Source organism: Thermobia domestica, chromosome 2 (assembly GCF_964235325.1).
Source record: "Thermobia domestica chromosome 2, izTheDome1.hap1.1, whole genome shotgun sequence".
Classification (NCBI taxonomy): domain Eukaryota; kingdom Metazoa; phylum Arthropoda; class Insecta; order Zygentoma; family Lepismatidae; genus Thermobia; species Thermobia domestica.
The window spans coordinates 84,583,558-84,606,902 of record NC_137455.1 but is presented as its reverse complement, the minus strand read 5'-3'; the positions used below and the strand labels follow the sequence as shown (position 1 = coordinate 84,606,902).

General features: G+C 31.9%; 1 protein-coding gene across 1 annotated transcript in view; it reads right to left on the bottom strand.

Annotated features, from left to right (window-relative positions):
* Window positions 1-354: 354 nt before the first annotated feature.
* The window catches only part of LOC145673643 (dolichyldiphosphatase 1-like), a 35,444-nt gene continuing 12,453 nt past the window's right edge, over window positions 355-23,345 (bottom strand). The window contains exons 3-6 of the mRNA XM_081743423.1: window positions 21,549-21,727; window positions 17,529-17,627; window positions 15,522-15,650; window positions 355-12,447 (exon numbers count right to left, since the gene is read on the bottom strand). Of these exons, the coding sequence (XP_081599549.1) occupies window positions 12,318-12,447; window positions 15,522-15,650; window positions 17,529-17,627; window positions 21,549-21,727 (537 nt within the window). The 3' untranslated portion in view covers window positions 355-12,317. The remainder of the gene's footprint in view (window positions 12,448-15,521; window positions 15,651-17,528; window positions 17,628-21,548; window positions 21,728-23,345) is intronic.

Here is a 23,345-nt window from a genome sequence, read left to right as displayed (position 1 = left end):
TCTGGTACTATATTCAATATTGAGCAGTGAAAGCGAATGTAAAATTAAGAAAATAAACTGAAAAAAATTATTGAAGCGTTCAAGTTTAATGTTATAGAAATCATCCTTATCACTAAAATATAAGTAGAACAAATAGGAAAATAAATACTGAGACACACACATACATTATTTCTCTCTGAACACTGTAGTGATCTTCCGACAAGCGGAAATGGTTCCAGTTTCGATCCTCAGTGGAAAGACAGCTTATTCGAATTCTCTGTTAAATTGTCTTACAATAGTTCTCGACTAGTATAGAGCCTCGAGTAACATGGATACTAAATCTGTCAAGCATCTCTTTTTTTCTTTCTTTCTTTCTTTTTTTTTTTTTAGATGGTTTAATAAGTGCAAAAAAATTCATGTTTTTAACTCGTTCAGTGTTAATCACATATACACTAGTAAAACTGCTAGCAGTCGCATATTTTTTTTTTTCAATTTTGTTCTAAAATATCTACTTTTCTTTTCTTTTTTTTTTGGGGGGGGGGGGTTATTACACTATATTAAGATGAAAGATTTCTCAAGTAATATGTGATCTTTATTGCAAAAATGTTTCCAGCACTGCTGTAAGAACAAATTTATGTAAATTTGTGAAACTATCACTTTTAACATTTTACATACCTATGTTCCATTTCTGCAACATTATTGCTTTTTCACTACGTAGACTTCGTAGTTTTCTCAAAATAAAAGAAATAAGTTCCTGGCGTTCAAAATATACCAGTTAAGCCAATTATCTTGAAACCTATCGCTTATTATCATTTATGGATGATCCATGTAATTTTAAACAGAGATTTTTAGTTTTCACAACATATTTTATTTAAATGGACAGACTAATTTAAAAAAAAAATCTGATATTTACATAATCACGAGTTTAAGGCAGTGCTGTTAAAATGGTATTTTTCTCGGATTTAATTTACAAAGTGATTAGCTGGTCTTCCTTCTTTCATTTTTGGAACACTGGTCTGTAAAGATATACAATACGCTAATGTATTATTTGCAATAGGATTTTCCAAATTCTCTATTTGTTTATTGAACACTGCATACATGGCGTCTTGATACTAGCTTCCCATCAAATTTATTATTATTATTATTATTACTTATAATATTCAATCTTGATGACATACTGCAATTTCTCTGAATCAATTTTTTTTTTTTTTTTTTTTTTTTCAGAAAGCATAAAACATATTTGGTTTCACAGTTTATGATTGACATTCAAATATTTGGTTTCATTGACATTTATACTTTACGAGTGTCATATGTAAGCCTGATTTGTCCTTAGGAGTTTGCCGAAATATCTAGGGTTTTTACAGTATAAGAGACTGAGAGTTATTTTTAGGTCACGAGCAATCAGATGCTCATCGTCTCTAAAGAAGAATGGAATCTTACAGATGAAAGAGGGAATCTTATCTGTGAAGACGGATTTATATTAGAAGAACTTCCAGTAATCTGTGTGAGTGATCAGATGCCTTTTGTAAGTAGGAATATTAATGAAAATATTGTTGAAATCCCTGTAGCATGTACTCTTGATGAAACTCAAGGACAAGTAGGAAGCAGTGACCCGCCTAACAATAATCAGAAATGCCATTTTCATTTAAAAACGTCTTTAAGTAAAATTAATACAAAACATAGTGTTCGAAAAAAGTACACCGAATGCATGGGTACTTTTTTTTTTTTTTTTTTTTTTAAAAATCGACTCCTTGTAGCATATACACCTAGGCTGAGAAGCAAAATGATAAAGGAACCTGTTTACACATGTCCACAACACCACAGTAGTTACAAATGGCTGCTTCACTGAAAATGACACAATAAGATGACACCTTGAATTTCACAAGTTGCTTACACTACGTATGATCCAAGAGCTCAGAAATTTGTCAATACTAGGATCAAGAGTACATTTACAATAAACGTTTCCTAATGTCAGCAAAGCAAGGAAGATGCGCTTTTCGCAAGCGAAATACTGCTAAATTTTGCATAGTGTAGAGAAAGATCACATCGACGAAACTGCTTCCCTTTGTATCATAAAAAAACACTGTAAAAGATAGCGACATGTGAAAAAAAAAATCAGTTTATTTGCGCTTTGTTGTTTTCTATTATTACATATACTGAATTTCCAATTTGCAGAGAAAACCATCTGTTGTAATATTTCAATTCAGTACGACTAAAGTAAGGTTTATTTGCTTTGTAAATGTAATGAAGGTCTATATAAAAACAAATATTGTGAAAATAAATTACATAATCTGTTACCACTAAAAGAAATACACTTATCACATCTTTCCAGGCATTGTCAATAGGTTTGTAAAAGTATTACGCAGTTATAAATAAAATAATGATTCCGAGAATAATTTTCAAGATTTCAATGCACAATATACTGTAACAGGCCTATGTTTCATTATTCGAACATGCTTAAAACATACTTTCCGGGGCAGTGTTGTTCTTCAGATATAGTCAAATGTAAGTCTTAATTGATTTATTGAAATCTCAATTCAAAATAACTTTACGAATATAAATTAATCATTAAAAGGTTAAAAGACTACTTAATTTTTTTTCTTGACATACAAGTTCATCCTCTCGCACAATGTGTAGTAACATATCGCTATACATCAATGACAAAGTAATTCTTAAAGTATTAGGGATATTTAATTTCGACTATATTTTATTTTATTTCGATTTTATGTTATCGTGAGAAAAAAAATCCTACAAAGAAGCTGTATATGAACTGGAAAAATCACGTGTTACTTCAAATTAGATTTTGCAAAGGGACACAATTTACTCCTCCTAGATTGCAAAGTACAAATTGAGTGCACTAATAACTTTCAATTAACTTTTTTCCTATTAAAAAGTATGTTTCAGAAAAGTATTAGTATGCCAATGCAATTATGCAGTAAAATTACAACTGAACGATAGCTCATGTATTATTTTTTGTTGCAGAAGAAATTAAACTGGTTAACATCCGCAAATGAGAAATTTCTGTACAAAAACCAGGAAACCAACCGAGTTAAGTAGTGTGGTTGTCACTGATTGCTTGTTTCCTCAGATTCATGTTAAGTACGATACATAGAACATGTGAATAATAACAATATCATACAATATTACATTTATACATAAGCAACTGTTTTCCCTCTCATTTTTGCATGAAAAGTGAAATCTATTCTATATATCATCTGAATTATATGCTAAGTTCATTTAATGTGGTACAAACTTAGAACGCAACATTTACTATTCATAATTTACGTTAAGTGCTGGATGCATTTGCCTTCATAAAAACCATGAGAAAACATGATTATCAGGTACTTCGATTTTAAACAGAAACCAACGCGTACGTTTTAGTACCACACCAATAATGAAAATTTCAATTAAATAAATATATTATTATACAATATTCTTTAAATAAATAAATAAAAATGGCTTAAATTAACCGACTTTTTATATAAAAAATGTTCTGAATTTATTTAGAAAGAAAATTTACATTTTTCTTAGACCACTATATACATCTTTCACCTCAACAATAAACAATACTATATAAAAATACAAAACAAAAATAAATAAATGTACAAACAAAAGTGATAACATGTAACACTGAAAAATTAATCAATTACTTCGTTTTTTTAAAAAGGAAACCATGAACACTTGTGCCCTATTCTATATTTATTATCATCTATAATGTCAAAGCTTGTGCCTTTATATAACGTACGTTACAGTAACACACACTACTCCATTCATATGAGTTACAATAATACTTGCTAGATTCTTTTTGTTTCATACCCATGACAAGTCTGCAACCATTTATTAGAAAACTGAATCACCTTTTTAAATATACTACCTATTTATTCTGTACGACTGAAAGTTACTGCTATCTATACATGTCATGGTTATTAATTAAATGCTGAAATTAAATCATGTTGATCTATCACATTAGGAGTTGCTCTTAACATGAAACAATAAAAAAAAGCTAGATAAAATAATGCCAAATAAAATGAAGCATTGTTACCGAACGACGTTTTCATTTTATAAAACAAAAGTAAATACGACTATCACCTTAATTTACAAGTGAATAATAGTAATAATAATAATAAACATATGGCACTATAATTTTACTAAACCCAGTGTGCGTAGCAACTTAACCTGATATATAAAAATATATAGGTATATATATATATAAAAGTTCAGTTGCCATCATTACATACGTAGATTCTACCTAAACCAAAATTAACACTGTATTTTGAGAAAAAAAAAAAATACAAGAAGACAAATACAAATGGAATGCGCATATGATAAACACAATTGCTCACATAACGAATAGTGTTTCATGTAATTGAGCAAAGTAGTATCAGTAGAAACATTGGTACAAATACTTATCACCGATAAAACAATATAGGAAGACTTTAAACCAATAAATATTTTAATAAGAACAACACAGTAACTCACAGACAGAAAGTCAGAAGTGGATGTGAACGAAATCTATCAAGTTATTATACAACATTGGAAATATGGCTAACCACCCTAAACATGAAATTTCATGTTATCATCTCGAAAAAGTAAATATGTTGTACATATAAAGGGATAACTTATGAGTACATTTTCAGTAAATATATACTATATCAATAACATAACAATGTACGAATACACAGGAGTAATATCTTAAGCAATGCGGTCGAACCAAGCACAAAGATACAAGACAAAGTCGCCGCCAGAAGTAATAGACAAGATTTCCTACAAGGCCATTTTTCACACCACAGTTCAAATTGATTGGTATTTCCTATTAGGAAAAGCACTTTGGAAGAAGACACCTCACGTTCTTTTTGACTGAGATAATTTGTTAAGAACGCCTTCGGAATATTACATGAAGTTTCACCAAATGTAGTAAATTACGAAGATATAAAGTTTCTGTTAATTTAAAATCATATAAACTTGTAAATATAATAAATTTAGTTAAATTTAGTTGTTATTTATGTCTCTTTCTTTCTTTCTTTCTTTCATTTTCTCTATATTCTGTTGTTGACGACCAACCAAGGTTTGAAAGCCGTGACTATACTTTCTATACTTAACAGCTTTCAATAATCTTTTGTCCAAAAATTATTATGTATCTTTCATAAGTGGCCGACCATTACATAAAATCTTAATCTCAAGTCTTTTTATCCCTTTTATTCTATTATGACAAAAGCTTAAATGTACCTATTTAGGTTCTCCCGAGTATTTTTGTCCGTAACAGATCACGTAAGTACAAATAATTGTTTCATGTATAATTCAAATTTTATGTATAGAAAAACAAACTAACTTCTTCTCTTCTAGAAATAAACGTGCTAGTATTCTAGTATTTGCGTCCTGATAAAGGAAATTTTTGATTACCATTTGTTACTATCTAGTATATTTTAGATGCATTTATTACTAGTATCACAAAAATTCAGTATACTGTTGTTATTTTACAACATATGTATAATATCATAGGTTGGATAAAAAGTAGTAGCAACACCACGTCAGGGGGCTGTCTCAGGACTACAAGAATTCCTAGTTGATAAGGGAATATGAAGAAGTGTGGTGAGTGGTAACAATTATGTTTTATTTAGTCAAAAACGGTAGTGCTGTAAAGTTGAGGAGAAAAGTGGAAGTGCCATAACAATGTTTCAGAGAGACGAACAACGTGAAATGGCATCTGGACGCACTACACAACACTGCTTTCAGGGACTGCGTGACGACCTTTTCGCCAAAATGAAAGAACAACTTCGTGAGAAGAACTACAACACAAGTGAAGGTATTATCTGTGCCATATGGAGGTCCTTACAGGACATCGGCAAACACTGACGCACTGACGGTGTACGACGCCTTCCATACGTGTAGCAGAAAGGTAGTAGAGTTGAGGGGCTATTGCACTGAAGGAATGTAATGTGTTGTTCTGTGCATAAAGCCAGGTACGAATTATAACAATGTTACCATTACTTTTTATCTAGCTCCTGCATATATATATATACAGATAAAGAATATAGCTCGGAAAGGCTGGCACCAAATGAATGAATCTTGAAGTGCTTTATCATATAGGAAGGCAAAGTCGTAGGAAGAATTGCTGTATACTGTAACGGATCAGAACAGGTCCGCCAGCAGCTTCTGTTTAATTTCTTTAACTATTATACTCGGTTTAATGTTTTGTATTTCAATTTAATTATTTCCTTATTAATCTAATCATTTATCTTTCTTGGGAAAGTAATCGTGCCTAATCGGCTTTTAATTGTGCAATTTTGTATTTTAACGTTCTTTCTATTTTCCTAATGTTCTGTGAATGTATTATTACTGGATTTGATAAGCACAATGTTTGGGTGAACAGCGTCTGATAAAATTGACATTCACCCAAATGACTTCCTCTATCTTGCTATCAACAATGTTCCAAACTCGAATTCCGAACTTTCAATGTCATGATCGGCCCATAGTTGCTTTGCAGTATAGTTTCCCGGATTATACTCAGACCAGTCAACGCTTCACAGAATTTTGTCATCTGCTATAACGAAACAACAATTTTATCTAACGTTAAGACAAAACTTCAATCTTACTGGAGCAACGAATATTTTCTCTTCTTAAGTCATAAAACTTAGTTATTATAGAAATATACAAACGTAATTTTAGAAAAAGAGAAAAATAAATATGGATTATTTTATCTCTGCTTACGCCACATACTTTTCATTAGTAAACTTTTGAACTAATCGACCACGAAAAATAACACAATCAATTTCTTTCTCTTAAAACAAGTATACACAAATTTTATGAAGCACTGTTCATCCAGACACAATGTTTCCTAAATCCAACAATAATGTTTATGCCAAATTCACAAATTATGTTTATGTATTTATTTTGTTATTTATTGTACATAATTATTTGGTTGAAAAATGTATTCATTTATATTCACATGTCATGAACCAAGTGAATTGTAATATGACAGATTTTGCAATGAATTTAGCACCTTATCTTGTAAATCTATCTGTGGAATTCTTTTCTTTTTCTTAAAAAATATATAAGCACGTTATATGAATTTTCACAATCGAATGGTGAACCGAAACTAAACTATAGAGACAAATCTTGAAGCAACATAGTATAATAATTATTATATATATATAAATTATCTATACGAGAAACCTTGGAACTTCGAACATAATTCCAATATGACGCCCAAGTGGATGCTTCTACCTACTTTTCTCTTCTTTAATATTTGTTTTTCCTTTCTGTCCCTCTCCATCTTCACATTCTTTGGTGGCGTGTGATATTATTCACTATCTTTTCAAGTATATATATATATATGTAAATCTTATGTACTCGTATTAACCCTTCAACTCTGGGATGTAAATTACTTTTTTTTTAACTTTCTTCTGACTTAGGAATTAAAGGAACCACCTTAAACAGTTCAAGAAGAGACGGAAGAGTAATAATTTCTCTACGTCATGACACTTCACGAGTATGCATTTGGGCTCCTTCAGCTAACACAAATTTCTACAGTATGTTGTAAGATTTTTGACTGAAGGAGTTACGTTTTACATCACTAGCTAATCAACCTATTATCACGTTAATTCCAAATTCTCAAAAACATAATTTGCTCCGTAAGTTTCGTTAAATATCTATCTCCAATCTCCTTACAGAGCAAAACAACAAATACTGAATCAGGTGGGGTAAATAATACAAAGCGATTTAGCAAAAAACGATTAGTTGTTTTCGTAAGTAAATTTGTAACTCTTGTCATCACGAACTGGCAGTAACATTGAGAAAGTATTGATTATTCACAATTACTTCTTCCGAAAAATTAACACTAGAAAAATACAGCCAACGAAGATATTATAGTCATACTAATTCCACTGAATGAATCATGATTTCAAACTTATTTTCTGACAACTTAACTACTACCTGAAAAATACTTAATAAAACAAAGCGTCTTCCACGAGATCTAGTTTTTCTTTTTAATTTATGTATACAAGTTCAATACTCCAATAAATCAAAATATTGGGAATCTGATCATCTCTTTCCAAAGTGAAGTCACTCGAAAGACTACTCTGTGGAAGTTTATTTTATTCGTTCCATTCTTAAGTTTAGAACACTTTCAACTACCGGTGACTAAATTTCTGTTGTTGGTGTTCAAGTATTGATTACCTATTTGACGCTTTATGTACAGGGCTACATGACTGATAGCGAATTCAAAAACCATGAGAATGCGGGAAATAAAATTTAATAAAACAACAATGTAAGGAGAGAAATTGTTTCAAGAGAGTAACTTTTTCTTCTCTCTCTCCCCCCTGTCTCCCTCTCTCACACACACACTCATTTTATGAACAAAACGATATAGTTTGATGGATTAATCTTGCCTGTAAATGTACAAGACAGATTTATCTTCAATTATCACATAATGCCGAAACGAAATTAGAATGAAAGCTACCTTTAAATATGGCTACCTGCTAAAAAAAAGATGACATAACCGATAAATTCTTAGTGTCTTAAGCCCTTTAAATGGTGAAGTAACTATAATCAATAATTAAGAGTAATTACTAGTTTATCATTCTTAAAATATCATAATCAAGTCATCTATTTATTTTCTCAATATTTCTGTATTCTATTTTCAATACAACAATGAATGATTTTGTAGTAATCATATATTGAAAGTTCGATGTTTCAAAAGCTGCCTTAACACACAATCTCCTGCTTCCTGACATGACGGACCTTATGCAGAGTCATCTTGGAGTATGATTAGCGTCATACAAAGGCCTGACTACTGCAGGAAACATATGTTAGTCGAACTCTTTAGTATGACACTAATTAGGCGTCAGGACGACTCTGCATAAGGCCTGACAAATTTTGATTTATAATGTTTTATTTACTTCATTTGACATGATGTTCAATCCTTTACAATCTGTAACAAATTTCGTAGATTGCACATCCCAACAAGCGAATTTTATACTCATGTTAGAGACTTCAGGTTCTCTGTGTTATTGCACACACTGTCTACATGTCAATTATGAATAAGCCTAAAACATTTTACAAAGAGAACAAATAATTTTGATTAAGAGAGTCATAGCTCGCTATTAGAATTTAAAAACTAGACAGATTTAACAATCCAAACTGGATTGCCCCCACAGGATCGACTTCAAAGTTTTTACTTCTGCGAATTTCGGGTTCCTTAAAGCATAAGAGCTAATCAAATTAGATACACCCAAATATTTTCATGAATTTACAATTTTTCGTAAACTTGTAACACTAATCTTCGTACAATGAATGTAATCCGATGGAAAACTTATTTCTCATTATCGATAATAATAATTTTGACCTTAATTCAAATTTATTTTTAGGGAAGTATTATATAAAGACAATTTATATTGATAAACAATTAAATGCTAACGTGATCATTCTATTAAGATTGAAAGAACACGTACGAGTATTTAAGCTTTTTAATTAGCATTAAAGGGTTTGATTCTCCAACTTTATTTTCGTTTCTGTTCTATCATATTTCTAGATTTTTAGAAATTCTACTTTCGATTTTACTTACTGTTCCCATGTACAAACTAGAGCATAATAACAGACATTCAAATTTAATTAGAACATTCGGAGACAATTTCTCCTAACAGATAACACTACAAATTATTCTTAATTGATTAAACTGTAATTCTGCTTCTTGAGGGAAAAAAAAAAAAAAAAAAAAAATCATATATAGGTACTCATGCTTTCGACATGTAAACGCTAAGGATACTTGGGTTTGATATTTTCAGTATCACGACGATTACGTTTGCTGCTATATTTAAATATCAATTTCAATACATTATCTATTAAACTCTGTTCCGCTATCGTTGCTAGTCCAGTCACATAACTGTACCAATTTTTACTGACTCTTAATTAAAGAACGAAATAAACATTTTATGCCAAGTCTACTTATGCTATATTGCAATCTAAATTTTGTAGCATAGTTTTCTTTTTCTTGTAGCTGCCGAGCGCTGGGGCTTTTCTTTCATAAATGGCACTTTCTAAAACCACATTATAAGGTGGATTCGAATATTACATATATATTTTAAGTATATGCATGTTTATACAATCAAATGTTATTCCATAAATGCACACGATATTAACACATATATTCCCACATAGAAAAATAAGTCTTTTTGAGACATTAGAGAACATCATATCCCTGGGGGTAGGCTATTAGAGAACAACAGTTAAAAATATGGTAACAAATGCGTCAGGAGACCATGGTTTTACTAGACATATATTTTCTAAACCTGCGAACAATAATAAGCAAACATGCCAATTTTTTAACGAAATGTTTCAATGTAGTATAACGCTATCTAATACAAAATGAATGATAACATAAAAAAAAAATACTGTATGAAGGCAAAAGTAAAATATCAATTGTAAAATTCTCAAGAGTATTTGTTCAGAGTACAATTGACGATGAGTTTTTAGATATAGCTGATGTATATTTCTTCTTAATTTGGGACAGCGGAAAGAAAAATTGAAAAGAAGCGAAGTTCAGGGCTCAATTTTATTTTATTCTTTAATATTAGAAGATAAGTTTGTTTTAAATACCGTATATAAATTCCGAAACTAAATCCAGCGATCTCATGATATGCATAAAATTAACAAGTAAAAATAGTGTCCCACGTTATGTTTAGCAGATTAATATAGATGAATGATAAAACAATAAATGCACGTAAATAATGATCAAGGAATTTGTGGAATGATATTGTGAGACGAAACGAGAGAATTTCAAAGAAAACACCATGACACGATGTTACATCAGTGACCCACCGTGGCACCACCTCTTGATGTTAAAACATCTGTCTAGAATGAAGATTAGATAACATACATTTACATGACAATAATGCAAACAACGTTTCATATACACATCAAAACACGTAAGATTTACTTTATATATTTCAAAGAATAATTAAAAGATTATTGTCAATAGTAGCAATTGAGTCATTTTTTTTTTTTTTACCTGTATCTACACTAGAAAATACTGTTTCGTTTAAAATCCCTTAGACTGAATTTAGATTACACACTTTAGATTAAAATTTTAAATATATATTTGGTATCACAGTTCGTGTCATATATATTTTTTTTCTATGCTTTGATATGATCATACTTTTCATGCAATTTATTCTCAGAAAATGTACTAACTGCATTTACTAGTTCGTCTTGCAAGATTTCTTGTATTATTACATAACAAATGCACATAAAACTTTCAACATCAACAACGTTATTTATGATGTATACATAATTGGTGATTTGTTTTGAAGATATTCATGAAACTCATCTTGTCATCACCTTACTGCTTATTCTCTACGGAGAAAACTTATGAAAATCAAAATCAGAATATTAAAGACAAAAATAAATTAAAAGGTGTAATTCTGAAAATTAATTCTTTTTCTACCACGGAAATTTATAACTTTTTTCCTCTTGCCTTCAATAATCAATTGAGCATGTTATTCTACATTGAATTTGGCATGTTTGACAGGGATTTTGACAATGAATGTTTTAAGGCTTAAACTGCATTTCACCTTTGAATTAACATGTAAACACTGCACAATATGAAATGTACGATTTGGCATTTTTAAGGCAATTCAGAATGTGACATTTCTATGTTTTAACTATGAAACTTGAAACATATAAGGAGAAAATTACTCCGTGAATGTTTCACGAATAGAGTTGAAAAAGGAAATTTGGAACACATTACGAACTAGAAATACTAATACGAATGAATGCTTCAGTCATATTATTTTTATAAAATGGCAACCTTAAATGTGACTCACCTTGTTTTCATAATTTTACATACATACATTCGAACACACACACATGTATCTATTTACAGATTCATACAATGATCCGCACAAATGACACTCATTTTAAATCTCAAATACCAATACATACATTCTGCAGATGATCTATATACATGTTCACTTCGTAACAAAATACGCTCTCACGGTGAAATAATTCAGTATTACATTTCCCGAGTTTCAATGGTAAACTGACCACAAACCTAGTGTATGCTGGAAGTATATTTTTAACTTCCGTCAAGAGGTAGCCTTGAAATGTTCACACTACTTTCCCCTCCCACTTATCTCTAAAAAAATGTTAAAAAACTGCATAGGCAGGCAGATGAGAGACAGATAGCAACCCCCATTGGTACATTTATATTATATGTCGGATTTTTTGTCTCTGTTTCCTGTTACATTAATTTACAGAAATTCTTTACACTTGACAGTCTCCTATCTTTTACGAATTCGGTAGAGCTGAATGAGGCAGCTGAGGAATCCCTGTCCTTGGAAATGTCATTGAGACTTCATGGAGACCAGCTTTCGGCTTCGAGCTCGAGCTTCTTGCCGGCTATTGGTATACTCAAACCACAGGACATTAGGAATAAGTGTTGTGTCTCGAAGCATAAGAAATTCCGATATCCTCCTATAAAAATACAACAAATTTTATAATTAATTTTCTACATCGAATGTCAATTTTACTATACACCTGCCACACAATAATCATATTTAGTTACTTTAAATAATGCAATAATAATTATTATTATACGCATTTCCAATGATCTTTTACTGTAGTTGAAACATTCCTTTTCGTGGAAATTATATAGGAATTTGAACATGAATATAAAATTACGTGAAAGAACATGTGAAGGCTTCGAGGGGTTTACCACTACATATTAAGGGAGACAGGCATCAGAGACATAAGGTTAACAAACTTCATTTTTGTTATCACAAACAGGGATAGAGTCGTGTTGGAGTCCTTTATTATTATTATTATTAATAATAATTATAATAATAATAAAAACCTGCTACTCAATTTTGATAAAGGCAAATCGGACCATAAATGGGTGACATTATATGTAAATGCAGCAAATTATAAAAATTATAAATCAACAATATTAATATATTTCCAGTCTTAACATTTCAATAGTTTTACACTGTGCATAAATTAAATTTGGTTCTGAGTCTCCTGACCCTGCTCAAAGCGATGTTTTCCTCGGAGCGACCACCAACCATCAAACAGCTTTCTGGAGCATAGACTACTGGAAAAAGCAGAAATGTTGGTACTAAATGATTTTGAAAAATGACATTAAGTTTTTAACTCTTTTCCGGGATGTTGGAAAATATATTCCTAGTAATATTGCTTGATTGGTGTTTGAATTGGTTTCAGAAGAAGCTTCCCAAGATTAAAAGCCTAAATATCAATTTCCATGTCTCTACTTTTAAGGGATTTCGAGGTATAGCCATCTAACAATTGCAACCCTCCCACGTTTTTCTTCTTCCTTTACGCTGGAACACGTCTTTAATTATTTTAAATGAAAAGTCTAAATATCAAATTTCATGTCTCTGACTTTAAAGAATTTCGAGATATGATCATCCTGTTATAATAATTAACCCCACCTTTTTGTCTTCTCTTGTAAGGGAAATAAGAAAAGATTAAACAAGTGTCTAATTATTTTAACTGGGAAGTCCATATACAAAATTTCGTATGTTTATGCTTCAGAAATTCAGAGATATAGGCATTTTACTATAATAATTGCCACCCCCATTTCTCCCCCTCTCCAGTAGAATTTCCAAATATCCTTCCTAGTGCCGTCACGAATCCTACGCCCTGTCCAAATTTCAATTTTCTAGTTTAAGCAGTTTGACCTGGGTATTGTTCAGTTAATCATTCACGACTTCTTTAAAAATAAATTTATATAACTAACCTTGAGATCTATAAATACAATAATCCACGAAGTATTTTGCAGCTTGTTTGTTAATACGTGTGCACAACAGAGTACAACTAAATCTATCTCTCAACTGGGTTCGTGGGAAGAATACTTTCCACACTATAACTTATGGAAAATATGGTAAATTTTCAAATCATTTTTTATAATTTTCTAAGTTTACCTTCTGGGGATTAGATTTCCATATCATAATAAGTGTGACATTTTTATTTCTAATTCGCCCGGAAAAAGAATTAATTCTCAAAATTTAATAAATACGGAAAACAACAACACACAAAAAACTAGTTTAGTTGAATCATTTCAGCAAGCAGAATACAGATAAGCAAGAAAATATTTTTATGTAAATATTTCTAATTTTGAAGAGCAGCGTTGGCAGAAAAGATGGGTTCAAACATTTGTATATAGTTTCTTACCGTTATTAGTAGTATACTTTTGTAGATAATAATATTCATTTACATACTTTTGATTTTTTTTTTTTTTTTTAAAAAGCAAGAGCATTAAAGTGAAGGTGTGAGACGTTCTACAAACTTAAAAAAGTTGGTTTTTTGAGGGATTCGTAGTTTTGGTGTTTTAAGAATGTCCTTCTCGTGGATAAAGATTCAAGAAAACGAATAGCAGTAAGAGAGTTACTTACGAAGACCCCAGCGAGGGTTGAAATTATACAAAAGGAACACTCTTTCGGGATAAAAGGTTAATGTTTATTTTAATTATTATTAATACTCTACAGCGTCAATCAGCGGTTTTACTGTATTTTAATAATTAATTCCATTCTTAGTACCCTTAAAAACCTTCCATTTTACAATTAGGACAGCTACTTATCTATTCATGTGTTCTTTTTAGACGTATTACATGTAAGAATATTTTTTCAGTTAAATTACACATACATATATACAATAAAATAAACCATAGTTATAAAATAACCACCAGAAGCACATTCGGCGCTGCAGAGACATTGTTCTTTCAACCGCACTGGCATATGAAAGCGCGCTTGCATGGTGTTGTGTGTTATGAATGACGTTTGTTTGGAGAAAGAAAATCTTAGTTTCTTGTGGGGTTTATCGCTGTATAAAGAAATTTAAAAGAGAAAATGATACACCGTTTCATGCTTAAGTTACACACATCTTTTGATACTGGAAAATTATTTATCTGCAAAAGTATTTTAATGTGTAAAATCACGGTTATTGTCGTGGCCTTTTTACTGGTTCCTCCAACTGCAGCAACCTTGTTCAATTGCCTTACAGCTAAAGTTCGTATTATTTTAATCATATATAAAGGGAGTTTATAATCCTCTACAAAACTTCACAAAGCAATTGACAACTTATATACTGAAGATTAGTGACAGTCTGAGACGTATGCACAGGGTGGATTGGGGGAGGAGGGTTGGACCCCACAAAATTCCGACTTTTTTGTAAAATTAATCGTAATTTAAGAGGTAAATTTACAAATTTCAATGTAATTTATCCTTATATTGAATTTGGGTTTCTGACTGCTTTTTGCCATACAAGTGGAAAGCAAATTACTGTTCGACTGGCAGCGCTAGTAGCTGGAGTGGGGGGGGGGAGGGGGCTATTGTACCTCTGGTGGTTATTTTAGTAACTCTATGGCGATAATGCACATATCAACTAATCAAATGAAATACAAGCAATTCACGAGATGTCATTAAATGTAGCACATCTCTGTAACAAAACAAAGAAATTGAAATACTTTCTGATATTAGATCAAAACTTCTATGCTCTTTGTTTTAAAGATTGTAATTAGTAACGAAACTTACCATGAGGCAATTAAAGGAAACAAAGGTGTGAGCACTATCTGCGTCATTGCAAACCACGCTGAAGCTAATATAAATCCCACTAATCCTCCTCCAAGTACTTGCTTCCATGTATGATATTGTAAATATACCCTGAAACACAATAATGTAATGAAATTATATACATATGTATATATTGGAGGGAAGGGAGGAGAGAAAGCTTTTCTCTCTCTCTCTCTCTCTTAGAGGTAATTCAATAAACATAGAAATTTTTATACGAAAGAGCAGATACTTCTAGACCTACAAGCAGGTTAACACTTCGTTAACTTAGTTTTTATAATCAAGAGTTCATTATTTTAAAAGTTCTAATTACTTTTCTCTTCCCGGTAAACGTAGATGGTACAGAAAAATTACCAACAGAAGTATGAAACTCATATAAAGATAGTTTTGATATATTTTATTGAACGTCATACCGTAAAATCTGTCTTTAGCGGAAGCCCAAGGTCCACATAATTTTCGCTAAACGCTCGTAAAGTAAAACTAGAAACTCATGGAGAGGACTTCCATATTTCTACACAGACGGCCTTCTTCAGGGTAAGTCTCGTGTTTGGCAGCTTCGCTTGTTGTAAATATTTAATTATGCAGGCTCAAATTTCCAATGCTCTCTTAAAAAGCATTTTCCAACCAGATAACACCGCTCAATTTCACAGGATCTTCGTGTATTCTGTGTAAACGTATGTAGATGTTTTAATGACGTTTAAAACAAATTTAGTAGAAATTATAAAATATAACATTTTGTTTGTATCAACAACAAATTTGTTTATATTAATATCTCAATCCTTTTACAGATTTCCTATATCCGTATTAGATCATATGCGTTTGTGTGGATAAAGAATGATTCAAACCTGCTGTGAAGTTGATTAAGTTAAATACTATGCCTTTTATATTATGTTTATGCCATAATATGATAAACCTAACACGGTAGCATTGTCTTCTTTTTAGTATTTGATATGCTCCTTAATTTTTATTTTTATTTTACGTTTATTTATATCAATGTAAGTGCTACTGCATTTATATTTTATTTCATACACTCCAGAATGAGATTCTTGATCACAGAGGTATTACAAGAAGAAAAAAACTACATTGGGTGTTCAAAAAGTTTAGGAGAATGGGCCTTAACTTTTTTGATAGTTGCACTAGGACCATGAAATTTTGTGTGCGTATACTTGCATCCTTTATGCACATGCGCACGTTACTCAATGTATCCTCCATCCGCTGTGATACTTTAGCTCACTGTTCTTTCGATGCCGTAAATGCACTTGGGTAAAATCCCAGACGCTGACTATTACACTACTCTCTCTCTCTCACACACACAATGAGTTCTTGGTCACTGGCTAACTGCCAAATCCGGACTATAAAAATCGGACGAGGCCAGGTCCGGACTATAAGAAGGTTGAGGAACTTCTTCCCATTCTATACGGGTGATTTTCTGCTAGTGTGATTGGCAGAGTGGATTTGTTTCTATTCACTTGTGAGCCAGATGTGGCACCGAACGGACACAGTTTTCTGTAACCTAAAGACTGTAATAATGTTAGAATACTACCCACAGAACACAGTCGATTCAACCAGCTGTCGTGTAGTTACACATTTGTCAATATGGTAGTGACTTCAACATGAACTTTATCCTCAAAATACCTTTATTGAATATCGTATATGAAGCAACTTGAATGCATTTTTTGCAGAACATTCAAAACTGTGCATACTTTTAAGTAAGTTAAGAAAGCCAACAGTTTAAAACAGTCGTAATTCCTGGTGCAAAATCTCCCTCAAACATTTTAATTTACATGAAGTGAATGATTTTAATTCTTTTTTTATTATCATTTACAGTAAGAAAATGTTGGTTACTGACAGTCTTTTAAAAAATACATATTCAAATATGAATACTGAGATTTTTCGTGCGGAAAAGTTATGAATTAAAATGCGAAGAGGAAATTACAAAGAGTAAATAAATAAATACATAATATCCCTTACCTGCTAATAGTTACTACTAACGCCATAAGTACACATGTACTTATGATAGCTGTTTTCCAGACATTTTCCATTAATGTATTATTGTTCATATGATGTAACCTACGGGTAAAATAAAAGCAAAATTTTCAAGAAATTATTAAATACAACATATTAGTATTATGCTTAGGAATGACTGAGGTAACTTCCATGATAAATTACACAAATTCGAAAGTACCGCTAAATTCTCATAAGTACTGAAAATGTTTAACTAAACATATCGAGGGTAGTGTGCCAGAAGTGACGAAGCTAAGATATGACAAAAATAGAAGTCATTAGAAGTCAAATAAAATTAAAAATACTATCTTAAATGTTGTAGCTACCTGTAACCTACTCCGTATCATAAATCCTCTTCTTGCCTTTTCTCCATCTATTATTATGTTTTGTAGCATTAAACGAAATATTAGGTTTTCGATATTGAAGCTTTCTCTTCTTTTGTTTTTTAATGGTAGCAAAGATGATTTTTATTTTCACTTGATTAGTAGCGTGCAGTCATGGTTAACTTTCAGTTTTTAGAAAGTTTACTGGAAAATCACACCAACAGTACCAGGAACAACTCATTTCATTAATAGGGCTACAATAAATATATTTTTTTGAGAAAGCTGTAAGTTAAAAAAGCAAAAGTGACAATGTTCAATAACAACTTATTTACGGAACTAAGTGACCCATACTTGAAAATATTAACTTAAATTTCGGTATATGTTAAGATATTTATTTGTCAGAACAGCGATGATTCTTTTCTTTTTTAACATAGATGATTTGAAAAAAATCGACGCTGATAATGATGGGACTTCCAATCAAAAATTCTGACAAATAATTAAATTTATGAAGGTATAGCGAAGTTTAAGTTATTATACGTATATCTTGCACAGTTCTATGCTGCTAAGTCTACGAATGTAGAACCTACACAGAGTACTGCGAGTACTGTAGCGGTACAGTCTCAATCAACGTAGTATGGAATGTCCAGTTACACACTCACGAACACAAACACAAGAAAAAGAGAGCAGTACGTTTTTTATAAAATTGTAAAAGGATTAATAAAAATAATGTTGTATTATTAAGTAGTGATGATGTCAAAAATATTTTTTTTTGTTTCTTTCGCAATTTAAAAAGGAATAAGGTATGCCTGTATTGAGAGTAAAGAACGTTGTTGCATTAATACTGAATATTACTAACTACAATTTCTGCTGTATCGGTAAGGTTTCTGAGACAGAGTACTACCTGACAAATTTCCTCTTTCTGAAAACAGAAATATTCTACATTAACGCTGGCCATGTGTAACAGCTTTAACCATTATATTCTCTACTAGTACTCGGCACATTCGATGGAAAGCCACATTTAAATGACGAAGTTGACATGAAGCTCTACCTAAGTAATCACGCAATGAAAAGCCGTGTCTCAACGTCAAATGACAAAATCTGCATTATGTTTAATGCGCTGTAGACAGATTCTGTGTAATATAATTACATTATCTGAATCTGTGGTCAGCAATGTCTACTAGCTTAGCATATACGTTAGAAACCAACTATAAACACCTAACAATAAAAGACATCATCACCAACAACATAACTGTGTTCTGTCTAAATAATTAGTTCAGTTTCTGTCAGCACGACTAACAGTCGATTTTTCTTTTACTTGCAATTTTCTTCTTCGACTGCAACAATTATTAACCTTCATGCAAAGACTATTTGCATGAAGGGTAATATTATTCAAAGGGATATCATGCAACTTGGAAACTTCTGAAATCGAAATCAAATTTTTGCAATTATATGTATAATGAAATCTTAACTGCTAAAGACTCAAGGTAATACATATACTACGCTACGCTTGTAATGCAAATATTTCGCTGATCTACTTATAACTCAATTTAAAGTACTAGAGTTTGCCATTTATGATATGGACACTAACTACTACAAGCTATTACTATATGTATAATAAATTAATATAAAAATCTGGTTTGAATCAATCTTGTATTTCCTTCAAGAAACGTGGACTTACTTTATACTTTGCCAAGATAAAAATACAATATTTTGTACTCTTCATAATTATAAAATGTCCCTGAAAATCATTTCACATGTGCACAATTCTCTTAGTTTAGACCCCTACAAGTACTTGTTGACTTAATATAACTCTATAAAATAAAGGAAAAAGAGCAATAACTTTTCACACCACGAATTCATTATTGTAAGCTTTTGCCATCGTTACAGAGAAACACCATTTTCCATTACTCCAAGAGGCACAAGAAAGGTTGGGGCTCTTACTTAAAAAAATAAGATTACCCTTTAAAACTTTTGACCTCTGAGGAAAAAAGGTAGTTTTGTTTGTATCAAATTTTAAATTGTGAATCATTAAAAGGGAAACAGCGCATGTTGAAGTTACGTGTGCTGAGGCACATAGCAGGGTAGCGTGAATCACTACCTCCTTTTCATCAAGAGTACCACTCAGCACCATCAGCGAAGATGGAGGAGGAAATCTACGACATATTGCTCTACAACCGAAAATAGGTATCCAACAATATTTACTGAGTCAATATTGAGGACCAAGATCTGTATCACAGGATGCATCTGGAACTACCTAAAATGTCCAAATGATCACTGGCAGTAATCCGTCCTTTAAGAGAAATAATTACACTAACGAAATGATATGAAACTGCTGCCCACAATAGCACAAAGCCATCACCATGTTTAATGTCAGCAAGCAGTCAATCCGATGTATACTCTCTTTTGGTCATGTGCTATACATAAACCCAACTTGTTGTTGAGAATGAAAAGATGAGTCAAACTGGACCACATTACTCTCCATTTAATCACCAGGGGTCCATGTTCCGTATCTTCCTTTTTTTTTTTTTTTTTTTTTTTTGACGTTGTTGCGTTGGTGGTGCTGATTAAAACAATCGAAATTGCAACCCTACCGCGCATGTTGCGATTATGTAGCTATCGTCAGACTGCGATTATACACTTCCAAGTGCTGCTTGAGCTCTGGAATCAGTTGTGCCGCATTAACTTTAAGGTTCTCTGTAACAATTCTTTTCTAGCAGTTTTGAATATAGTTACTCTAACCAGCCAAAGGTGCCCACTTTGGACTAACCTCACTCAAACTCACGCTCACAACATCTTTTCGATATCACGCTCATAACATCTTTTCGATCTCATGCTCACAACATCATTCTGAGATCACGCTCACTCCAAGTCACGATTACAACATCCTTCCGACCTCACGCTCACTCCAACTCACATCCACATCCTTTCGACATCACGCTCACTCGACCTTACGATCACAACATCCCTTAGACATTACGCTCACTCGAACTCACATCATCATCTCGACACCACGTTCACTCGATCTCACGCTTACAACATCCTTTCGACATCACACTCACATCATCTCGACATCACGTCCACTCAACCTCACGCTGACTTCGTGAGGGTGAGGTCGAGTGAGCGTGAGTTTCGAACTCATGAGCGCCGACCTCATGAGTTTGGAAGCTTTTGCAACCAGCTGCGAACCTACAATTTGTTCGCTTTGAAAATCGGAAACGTCTCTTCATTTTGCACCAACAACGTCTGGTCTTTTGAACACACGAATCTATATTACAGTATTTCGCGCACTCTCATTACCACTAGCAAACGACAATCGCAGTGCATGAATGTTGTGTTATTACTTCATAAAGATTACGTTTATAATTTGATTATTTTATAATCTTTTTGTTGACGGTAGAGAAAATAATTCTTTGTACGTGAGTGATAATCGTACTTGAATTGGTCTACTCGTTCTAAAATTGTCAGCAAAAGAACATGTATGAAATGGATACATAGTTGCTGGTAACAGTACCTACTGAAAAGTCATGCATAAAGCCTACCCTCATATAACGTTATTGGATAATTACTTATTTCTCTTCACATGGGTATGCTATTACTTTCACGTGTCAATTCAGTAAATATAAAATTTTAAAGATGCCTTGTACAAACAAGAAACAAAACTTACCTAATAAATACAAAGTATGCAACATAAGACGCAAAAAACCACATGAACTGAGAATGTGATGAAGGCATTCCGTATTCTGTATAAGCGTTATGTCTATGCATCGGCCTTTCTTCACATATCGTGTTCTTAAGTATTATATTTATTAGTTCATTCACCATTGTGCCAATGAAGAAAGCAATCTGCAAAAGAAAATTAACACTACATTCTAATTTTGATATAATAAATTGTGTTATACTCAACTTCTAGTAGCCTTCAACGAATGTTTAAACAAGTCAGTCTTATATACATTTTTTTTTTTTAATGTTAAAGGGAAGGGTTTAGCAACAAATTGAAAATGCCAAACCTTGAATTAGAATATTTTAAAAACAATAGAAAGCAATGACGTTAACATGCTGGAAAATGGACTTTCGTTCGAAAATTACAGCTTAAGTCTCTGCCTACCGCAGATAGTCCACACAAAGATTGTTATTTTGGTCTTAAGAATGTCTCTTCGTGAATTTTTTTGTCTTTATCAGAAATGGAGTTTTTTTTTCCTAATCTATCTGCGCAGTGACCTAAGAATTGATATATTTATGAGATTATCGATCCGATTAGAACAATGAATGTTTCTATTAATCTAACTGAAATGAGATTAAATAATGTCAACGGTTATAAAAAGAAAGACTTAAAACTACTCACATTTCATTAAATCCGTAAACTATTAAATACACTAGTTTTGTAAATTTTCATCTCCTGACGGTGTGTGCATTATTATTCATATTTTTGGAAAATGTAGGCAGCAACCGATTTTACAGAACGCCTACTTAATAATTATATTACACTGTATTTCCAAGAGTTCTAAAATAACGAAAGGAGGTAAGAATAGTAAATGGGATAGAAGTATAAGAACAAAATAAATATGACTGCGGCAAGAACATTACAAATTATAAATTGTACGCATTACAGATTGTTTGAATAAAGGCGCAATTCTGAAAGGACAAATTGATTGGTTTTTATATCATGGAAATTTTATCTTCTTTTTAAGAGGGAAAAATTCTATAAAAATGTCTATTTAAAAAATCTTTCCTTAATTGATTATAAAATAGGGATATATTGAGACAGTTAAAGTGACAAGAAAATCCGAAGAGATGTGCGTACAAGATCCATTAGATGAATGATTATCATCAAAGATCTAAAACAGAACCTCATTATTATTGATCAGTGTGCAAAAGTAAAAATTGCTAACTTCTTAAAATGGTGTATTTATGGGAACTTTTAAAAACCTTTGTTGCTTTCCCTTGCTTCTATAACACCCGAACAATAGTTTTTGGCAGGTGTAATTACAAGTTCTTGGAATTACGTAATTTTGATCAGTGCTGCAAACTTTACCATTGTTTATCATATCTCCAGAACAGTTTGAGATATCAAATTGCTGTGAATGGCCTTATGATCTGAAAATCCATAGAAACCCATCTCTATGATTGGATGAGGTACTTACCTAAGCAGCTTCTTGAAATAAAAGCTTTTGAAAAATGTAAAAGTTTTTAAAGTTCTTGGTAACTTTTTCCCTATTCTCTCGAAATCCAATCATTTCATGTTCATAATATTAGACACTTAAGTACGTTAGATGTGCGTTCCCCTATCCGTCTCACTTGCGTTATCACTGCTGCAGAGGCCACCAAAATTTGGACCTCTGTGATAGTAAGCGCCTTTAGTTTGCAACATTGAATAATACATTTAACATTATTAAGTTTTCATTTAACTTGTAGATTTCTGGTAAATGTCGATATATATATATATATATATGAAAGAATCCGC